This window comes from Triticum aestivum, chromosome 2D, assembly GCF_018294505.1.
Source record: "Triticum aestivum cultivar Chinese Spring chromosome 2D, IWGSC CS RefSeq v2.1, whole genome shotgun sequence".
NCBI classification, from domain to species: domain Eukaryota; kingdom Viridiplantae; phylum Streptophyta; class Magnoliopsida; order Poales; family Poaceae; genus Triticum; species Triticum aestivum.
The window spans coordinates 301562383-301572423 of NC_057799.1; the positions used below are offsets into that span (position 1 = coordinate 301562383).

At 53.7% G+C, this 10041-nt stretch overlaps 1 protein-coding gene across 1 annotated transcript; it reads right to left on the reverse strand.

The window, feature by feature from the left end:
- Nucleotides 1-363: 363 nt before the first annotated feature.
- LOC123052836 (fasciclin-like arabinogalactan protein 15) lies at nucleotides 364-5158 on the reverse strand. The gene is made up of 2 exons (XM_044476187.1): nucleotides 3671-5158; nucleotides 364-775 (listed from the first exon to the last, which is right to left on the reverse strand). Exons 1-2 carry the CDS (start codon nucleotides 4980-4982, stop codon nucleotides 702-704), a joined length of 1386 nt encoding a protein of 461 aa, XP_044332122.1. The 5' UTR covers nucleotides 4983-5158; the 3' UTR covers nucleotides 364-701.
- Nucleotides 5159-10041: the final 4883 nt, after the last annotated feature.

Genomic DNA, 10041 nt, shown 5'->3' on the forward strand with positions numbered 1-10041 from the left:
GGTTTGCCACCCTCCGTTCCTAAATATAAGACATTTTAAATATTTCAATACGAAATACATACAAAGCTAATTTCAATACAGACTAGAGCAAAATAAATGAATTTACACTCTAAAATATGTCTAGATACAAATTGAAATCTCTAAAAAAGTTTATATTGAAAGGTTTTTAGCCTTAATGCCTGAACCTGGTTTGTTTGGTTTCATTAATGAAGAAGATGGAACCAAGGGGGAACCCCTTTCATTCAAAAAAAAAAAGAAAAATACAATTTGTCATATAGTGTCTCCGTCTTAAAAAATAAGTGTGGCTGATTTGATAGAGTAGAAGGCACGGAGGATCAAAATGCAGAGAAACAAACTGATGAGTGGTCACGAACATACCCATGTTTTGGGAATTCCCTTTGTTTCGTCAAAAAGTATGTAGCATCTTAAACCACAAATCAAACAAATAAAGAAGAAGAAAAAAATTGCTATACACTGATGTCGATCTGATCTCCCGTATAAACAAATTTCCATCCACCTTTTTTTCTCCTAATTTCCTGATGGCCAAACAAGCAAAACCACCAGCTCTCCCTTCCTCGCTAGCCTTATATTAACCAAAACTCAGCATGATACTAGTACTTGGGTTCATGTTCATCTTTGAGCCTCAGGAGGCAAGCAAAGCAGCTAGGGAGACATCCGTGGTCGCCATCATCGGCCATGATCTACTGGCAGCTCGTGAAGTGTGATCGCCCACCGAAGACAGCCGCGACATGGCACGCCCCTTCCAACAACTTCCCTGCAACAGCGACAAAGAGAAGAAAAGATGGTAAGATGGAGAGAGTCCATGATTGGAAGGTAAAGAAAAGAAAATAAAATGAGTGCCACCGACAATTGAGTTTTTTTTTGGCAAAAAGGAAGAGGATTAATGAGCTGCAAAGTTACTTCAATATTTTTTTTTCATTTTCAGGCGTTGGTGTTGGGTGCTGTGTCCCATTTAAAGGTGCACTGTCACTTCAGCATTGGTTACTACCTCTCTCACTTCGTCAATTTAACCAACCTAATACAAGCCATATATTACAAAAAATATACCAATATAAACTTCAGATGTTCTATTTTCAGACAATTTTTTTTTTGTTATATAGTTTATATTAGGGTGATAAAATTGACAGCCTAGGTATACGCGTAGGACTTGTAAACTGAAACGGAGGTACTCCCTCCGTCCGGTGAAGAGTGTACATCTAGAAATTTTAGGACAAATTATGGAGTTAAATAAAAAATGCATTAGAAAGGTGCAAGCCACCATCTCTCTCCTCTTTAATTACCCAACCACCAATGAGCTAAGTGCATGTATAAATTAAGAAGACCATGTGTAGATTGTTATTGGTCTTGATTACCGTCTGATGAAAGAGAAGTATTTTTTTCTACTTTAAAGTGCATTGGAAAGATAGAAGTATACTCCTTTGTGGACAAATTTTGAAGCTAGATGACACTCTTTACCGAACGGAGGGAGTAGTACTGACGTGGTGCTAGTTGGTGACAAGAAGAGGACACCAACTAAACCCATGATCCATCTCGGCGCCATGCAACCTTTGTTGGCGCATTACTCTATTTCTTTGCACACAATAAAGATGGTAATTACCGACACTATTAGGCTAGTCATAGTGGGAGTAACTTAATCATTATAGTAATATGGCGCATTTCAATAATTTTTTGCTTATATGGCAAGTAATTAATGAGAGATGGTAACATAATATATTACTATGACATAGCGTTTTTCAAGACAAGATGAGTCTACAAGTTAATAAATGAAGCCATCTTAGATAGTACTACTACTCCCTCCGTCCGGGTGTATAAGTCATTCGCGTAGTTCTAGGTCATCGATTTGAGGAATTAAATATGTGTTATATGTCATGAAAAATATACCACTAGATTTCCACACGGATGTAGTTTCTAAATATATATTTTTTGTCACATATAATACATATTTAGATAGTTAAATTATCGACCTAGAACTACGCGAATGACTTATACACCGGGACAGAGGTAGTACCTCTCTCTCTCAGTTTACAGGGCATGCACGTACCCCTAGGTCGTCAATTTGACCAACCTAATACAAGTCATATATTACAAAAAATATACCAATATAAACTTCAGATGTTCTATTTTCAGACAATATTTTTTCTTTGTTATATAATTTATATTAGGATGATAAAATTGACAACCTAGGTATACGCGTAGGACTTGTAAACTGAAACGGAGGTAGTACATACTCCCTCCATTCCACAATGTAGTGCTTTCTCTATCTTCGTGCTTCAACTTTGACCGTAAATTTAACTATCAAGACCGATTGCGGCGGGAACAAAAATTATATCAGTGAATTCGTATTCGAAAGAAGTTTTTAATTATGTAATTTTTTCACCCGCCGCAGTCGGTCTCGTTCGTTAAATTTATGGTCAAAGTTCGACCTCGGGAAGCGCGGGCGCACTATATTTTGGAATGGAGGGAGTATTATGTTACTTTGCATTATGAAGGTAGTAACTTAGGCTAGTGTCATATGCACGGCACTAGTCTAAGTTACTCCTCACTATGAACAGCCTTATTAGTTGCTGACACAGCACAGCTGTCTGGCCACGTGTAATGAGGATTTTTTGCCGCTGACTGTAACTCTATTCTTTTGAAATAAATTATTTTTTACCACCACAAAAAGAAAGCATGCATGCATGCAATCATGCGCCACTAGGTGTTTATTGGATGATCGTTCGTTCCACTATCACGGCTTTCTTCATCGAGTAGAAGAAACGTCTCGTGTCATGCACCAACAAGCAAGCAAAGCAGAGAGGCCAGACCACACGGGTGAGCCAGCACAGACAGCTGTATGTAGTCGTGATAATGGCCCTCCCTGTCCCTGGATCCATCCCGTGACACTGACAACGCGGGGCCAGCTCACCACCACTTGAGGTTGAGGTTGAGACATAGATGTCAATGCACAGCTCATCGCTCGCTGTCTCCCCGTACAATGCGGTGCGCGCACACGCGGTTTCTTCCGCGCCTCCGTTGGATTCTTTATTACTCCCCTCCCCACCCAGAACCAGAACAACGTGCCACGAACCATTTTCACCGAATCGAATGACGTGCTTCACTCAATTCTACCCTTGCGGCATTTACTCCTACTAGTACCCCTTAATTAATTAATTTCACCCTTACACGCGGGCCCGCCTACCCAACTCGCCGGGCCCACTGAAAGCTTCTGTCTCTCTGTCCTGCGTGAGGTGACACATCTAAAGCCAATTATTAATGGGTTAATTAAAAGCACAAATTTTGTTGGTGAGGTGCTTTGCTTGGATGCCCGGCAAGGCAATGGCGAATGTGACTAGTAGAACCAACAGCCATGCGACGGCGACCCACCACCGATACACCCGCACAACCCTTTTCTACTGACCATCGACACGACCATTCTTGCTCAATCTCTGCGTCTAACGTAGTTATGTCACATCTAAGTTAATATCCATTCTGTTTATGATCTATTTTTTGTCTTAGTTTTTTCGTTCCTTGTTGCTGCATTATATATTTATGGGAGCTTAGATGTGACATCCTTCAAAAAAATTCTAGATGTGAATTAGTAAAAAGGTTATGTTAATAGTACTATTAAAAAAGATGTACTAGTGTGAATAACACAAGTTACTGTACTGACCTCGTCGGAGCTTGGGCTTGGCCGTGCCGGTGACGGCGGGGGCCTTCCTCACGGGCGAGGCGCCGCCGCTCTTGGCCGTGTCCTCCACCGGCGGGAAGAGCACTGCGTCGATGCCCTGCACAGAGATCCTCCCGTCGGTGTAGATATCCGGATCGAAGAGGTAGGCGGACCCCTCGCCGTGCCCGAACTTGACCGACCCGTCCGCCTCCCTCGCCGTCACCTTCTGCGGCAGCCGCAGCGTGTCGTACCTCACCGTCCCGAACCTCCGCACGGCGTTGTACATGCTCTCCTCCGTCTGGTACTCGGGGACCATGTGGTAGTAGAGGATGTTCTCCGGCGACCCGGGCTCGCTCAGCTGGTCCGTGGTCAGCCGTGCCATGGCCTCGTCATTGGGGGCCAGCACTGTGAGCACATAACCCTCCGAGACCAGCCGCCCCATCTCCGTCGCCAGCGACGTCAGGTTCACCAGGATATCCGCGAGCTCGTTGTACCCGCCGTACAGGACCAGCGTCTGGATGAAGTCCTTGACCTGGCTGTGCCCGTCGAAGTGGTGCTTCCCGGATCCGGGGCCGGGGGCCGGCGCCGGAGCAATGGAAGGGCCGGGGGCCATGGCGTCCCAGACCGGCAGCACGGGCGGCGCGCCGAGGGGCACGGGCGGCGCGGGCTTCTTCAGCCTGTGCGTCCTGGGGTCCACCTCGGGGGCGCCCGTGGGGAGCACGGCCGAGATGGCAGCCAGGCTGCGGCGGCGGTTGAAATCCTCCTGAACTGAGCGCGGCACCAGCAGCCGCTCGATACCGTGGATGACCCCGTCGGGCCTCACCACCGCGTCCGGCCGCGTGACCTCCGCGGTGCCGACTAGCATCTTCTGGCCGTCGGCTGACAGCTGGAGGTGCTCGCCGGAGAGCGTCATCCGCGCGGTGGAGGCGGGCCAGGCGGAGTGCGAGTGCAGGCGGGAGGGGAGGACGTGGAAGAGGAGCAGGCGCTGGAGGGAGCGCAGGTTGCGGGGCTCAAGGAGGAAGGCGCGGAACTCCGGGTCGAGGTCCCGCTCGAGGGCCTCGTTCCGGGGCGCGAAGATGGTGACGTTGCCCCGCCCCACGGCGTCCTCCAGGGACTGCAGCAGCAGCGCCTTCTCCACCAGCTCCGCCAGCTCCGTGTAGTGCGAGTCCAGCAGCGCCACCAGCACCGAGTTGGAGTTCACCCCCGTGGAGCTGTTGGCCGCTGAAGAGGAGGGCAATGTGGGCTGCTGCTCCGGCACCGCTGCCGCGGCGAGTACCAGGCAGAGGAGGACGGCGCCGAAGATCGGCGCGCCCATGGCGGCGGGTTGTAGCTGGCTCTGGATTAGGTGCGGTTGCTGCTCGCGTTTGCGGTGGTGGTGCGTTCTTTTCTTTGGGAAGAAGGCGGAGGAGTGAGAAACATGAGTGGGGTTCACTGCTACTTGAAGAGAGAGAGAGAACGCGTCGTGGGTGTCAGGCTGGTAAGTGGGGGCAGGGGGTGTCGGTGTGCGGCGCTTCACGGCGCGCAGCGACGCAGAGCTTTCCTTTCTTGCGTCCCGTGATCTCCCTTTGTTTTTGAGTTTTGTATTTGCGCGCGTGGAGGATGAGGAACTCCTTTTATTTGGGCGCTGCTTTTCTTTTCTTTACGGGTGGTTGTTGCGCTCGCGTGGCCTTTGGCCTTTGACTTTGCTTTTGGCTCACTTGTTGTCATACGCATACGCAGGCATCTCACCTTGCCCTTCTCTACACTGCACCCCCTCCACTCCGTGTAGCTTTCTTGCACCATGACCAGAGACGCGGTGAAAAGCTGGACGTTTACTTCTTCCTTTTGCGTTTCTTACCCTCATAAAACAATTGCATTGCATTTCTTCAGAAAGTGGTTCGCGATGTATCCGACGCTCTCAACTTGACTTTTGGGTCATTTGAGCGCCCCCGTCCCATGTAAACAGTTGGGTGAAAGGTGGAATATATGCTTGCTTGTCATTTTCATACCGGAACCATGTTGGATGCATGTGCATTTGCCAACTGCCGAGTGCCAGGCCAAGATGTTGACAGCCGAGCGGATCTTGCTACAGCCTAGGGGCATCCGCATAAGTCAAAGTAAAAGGCAGCCACATGCGCGTTCATTGGGCGTCGGTGTACATCGGCGCATGATTAACACGCGAACCTGCTGTATATTGAATTTCCCTCATCAAATCCATGATCAACAAGCGAATTTTTAGTAGCAGGATGGTTGGTGTCGTGCACCTGTGTTGGAGTACTAACAAATGCGCCAATTATATCACCATGAGTGTTTCTCAATTTTTCGCCAATTAGAGCAACTCCAACGCGCCGACCCAAACGAACGATGCTTTTGTCCGCCTTCGTTTGGATCGGTCCGCCGCCCGCTCGGCGTCCGCCTTCTTTAAGATTTGGGTCGGCGGTGCGCCGAACGGCCGTGACCCATTTCATGTCTGTCGGAGTTATTGGTCATGGGTAGCCTCATCTGCCCTCCATGACATTTCAAGACATCGGGGCGGACTGCACCCCTCAAGCCTTAAAGCTTGGTCGCCGCCTTCTCGTGGCCGGCTGGTCCAAGCAGCCGGCTGCCGGAAGGCGGAGGACCCCAGAAGACGGCCACGAAGCGGGCCGACTCCTAGCAAGCAGCCACCAGAGAGGCCGGCTCCTGGTAGGCGGCCTCAGGCGCCCTCAAAATCTGCACCCTCTTAAGCACGACGGGACGGGGCGTGGCTACAGCGAAGCCTGCCACCCTCGAATCCGGGGCGGGTCATGGCCACAGTGCGCCGTACCAGCCGGAGATCTCCCGCACGGCGCGACACTGTGGCCACTCCGCCCGTGACATCACCCAAGTCAGAAGGGACCATGCTTCCACGACGGGCTGTCGGTACGGGCTCCAGACGACGGGCCCCACCTGCCCGCGAGTAATCAGAAGGCGGCTAGCCTCGGCCAGTCGGCCAAGGGGGAGGCCGGCACCCAGAAGGCGACCCTTCCCCATCCTAGGAGTTTGTGCGCCATTAACCAGAAGAGATGGGGAATGGCTACAGTGAACGGCCGCCAGGCGGCGGGACTGTAGCCACGCCTTCCCCGACAAAACAAGAGTCATTAGAAGCACGGCTACAGTGATGAGCAACCGGCAAGGCCCGCGAGCGGCGGGCGCGGCCTGTCGGCCAAGTACAAGACAGCCGGCGGGGTCCACCAGTCGGCGGGCCCCAGCAGCCAGCGGAGAGGCCGGCCACAAGAGACGCTGACGGCCTGGATCTACACCCGGCTAGTTTACCATTGTACCCCTGGGGGCAGGCCTATATAAACCCCCCAGGGCACCCATGCAAAGGGTTCAGATCTTTAGCAAACACACGCACACGTAGAGAGAGGAGAGAGCTAGCCTTGTTCTTCTTCCTCCTCTAGCAAACAGCTCAAGGAGCAACTTGTAGCTACTTGTTGAGATAGTGATCATGCAGAGACCCGCAGAGCGGGACTAGGGGTGTTATCTCCTAGGAGAGCCCCGAATCTAGGTAAAGTTCACTGGCGTACGTGTCTATGCCTTATCCCGCTTCATAGCACCGGTGACGTCTTACTATCCCCCACCATGATAAGCCACCCGTTGGCAAATGTCGCAACAAAACCCCGACATTTGGCGCCCACCGTGGGGCTAGGTGCACCGTCGTCCGGAGATCTGTTCTGGACGGGAACCCTCTTCCTTCCTGGCGAGCGCAGCCAGCCCGGCACGCTAGATGGCGTTTGCGGCGACGCGCTGCATGGCGCGGAGGTCGCCTGCGCGGCGAGCTGCCTCACTGACCTTGTTGGCGAGATCCGCCTCTCCGACAAGCCTGCATCCGACGCAGGCACAGACGACCCCGAGAGCCGCCTCGTCAGCCTCCTCGACCAGCTCCACATCGCCAACGAGCCGGCCTTCGACTTGGAGTCGATCGGCTCCACCGACCCGATGCGTGTCGACTCCGACACGGCATCCCTCGACGCGTTCCCCACCAACGTGGTGGTCATCGATGATCCGCTTCCTCGCTCGGACAGCGGCGGCAGTACCGTCACAGAAGGGCTTGTCATTAGCCATGGCGAGCACTCTGGTGGTGACGGCCAGGACCCGCTGCACGCGGCATTGCGGGACTTGGCCGCACCCATTCCCGAAGACGCTGATGGCGAGGCGCTGGAAGCGCATCGCTAGGCGCTCTTCGATAGCGCCAAGAAGCTGGCCAGCATGAGACGCCTCTCGGAGGCTTACCAGTGCGAGATGGACCGCGCTGTTGGTGGCACGCCGGCTCCTGGCGGGCCCAGCCGCATCGGCACGGTCCGGCAACACGGCGCGGCCATTGCCAGCATGTTCGGGGCAGACCGCCCTGTCTACGCCACGCCCATGGAAAACATAAAAGCTGCCCAGGCGGCAGCAGACGAGCTGGACAACCTCGAGGGCGACGAGCATCGCCACATGACGGAGCGCGTCCAGCGGCTCATTGACGCGGCTGCCGAACAGCAAGGAGCCGGCTGCCGCACCGAAGAGCCCAACCGGCGGAACGACGACCCGCCTCCTCGCCGAGAGCACGGCGCGACATCCCGGACACCGACTGACGGCGCCCGCGGACGACGAGACAAGGAGCCGGCTGCAAGCCGCAGCCGGACGCACATCTCCATCGAGCGCGACCAAGACGGCCGCCCACGAGCGGTGGAACGACCAGGCGACTATCAGCCCCCTCTGCGCAGAGAAAGGCGCGTCTCCCCGCCGCTTGTTGATCATCCGAGTCTCGGTGGCCGGCTTGGCCCCCGAGAAGGAATCGGAGAGAATGATGCCCACCACCGGATCGACCGTCTCAATCGATCCCTGGCGCTAGAAGAAGAAGACGCGCTGGGCCCGCCTTACTTCGGCCCCCGCATCCGCGACGAGCCCTTCCTCAAAGGGTTCACGCTCCCAAGAGACACGCCCAAGTACACCGGCTCCGTGAAGCCAGAAGACTAGTTGGTCGACTACTCCACGGCCGTTAGCATAGCAAACAACAACAAGCGCGTTGCCGTGAAGTATGTTCCGCTCATGCTCCAGGGCACCGCCCGGACATGGCTGGACAGCCTGAAGCCCCGCAGCATCAACAACCGGGTAGATTTCACTGAAGCCTTCGTCCGCAACTTCACCAGCACGTACAAGCGGCCGCCCAAGCCCCGCCAGCTCTCTTTGTGTGTACAAGGCCCCACCGAATCAACTCGCGACTACCTCACGCGTTGGGCCGAGCTACGCAACTCTTGCGAAGGCGTGCACGAGGTGCAGGCTATCGAGTACTTCACAGCCGGGTGCAGAGAAGGCATCCTGCTTAAGCACCGACTTCTCTGCGATGAGCCGGCAACCCTCGACGAGCTGCTGATCATAGCGGACAAGTACGCCACGGCCAAATCCTCCATGAAGACGGAGATTCAAGTTGATGCATCTGGCAAAGTGGCTCCTCAGGCCCCTCGGACTCCGGCTGGTGACACCAGTCGGCGCCAGCAGCAGAACGACAACAAGCGCAAGGCACCGCAGCCGGCTTCCACCAGCCGGCAAGTGGCGACAGTCGAAGACCAGCAGCCGGAGGGGCAACCCACTCCTAAACGTCAGAGGGGCGGCAAGCCAAATTGGTTGCCCGCCTTCTCCTATGAGCAAACCCTCGATGCACCCTGCAAGTTCCATAGCGGCGCAAAGCCATCCAATCACATCACTCGGAAGTGTCACTGGCTCACCCGGATCTCCAAGGGCGAAGGATTACTGCCTTCTCTGCTTGCTGGCCAGCCGCTGCCGCCTCCTCCTCCGCAGCAGGCGGCCCGGCCAGTTGCTGCCATCCAAGACGAGTACCCAGAAGAGCAACGAGCCTATGTCGTCTTCACCAGTGTGGCCGATGACAGGCGCAGCCGACGCCAGCAGTCCCGAGAGGTGAACGCTATAGCTTCTGAAGCCCCGGAGTTCATGCACTCGTCAGAAAAGCCAATCAGTTGGAGCCGAGCCGATCACCCGGAAGTAATGCCTTCTCCGGGTTCTTATGCTTTGGTGTTGGATGCCACCTTTGCTACGGAGAGGCGAGCTACTCGGTTCTCCCGAGTCCTGATAGATGGCGGTAGCAACATCAACATCCTGTACCGCGACACCATGGAGAAGTTGAGCATCAAGCAGAAGCAGCTCCAGCCCAGTCGGACCGTCTTCCATGGCATAGTACCCGGCCTTTCCCACTCACCAATCGGCAAGATCAAGATAGATGTCCTCTTTGGAGATAAAGATCATTTCCACCGAGAGCCCGTCTGGTTTGAAGTAGTTGATCTCGAGAGCCCTTACCATGCATTGCTTGGCCGACCTACCTTGGCCAAATTCATTGTGGTACCGCACTATGCCTACCTCAAGATGAAGATGCC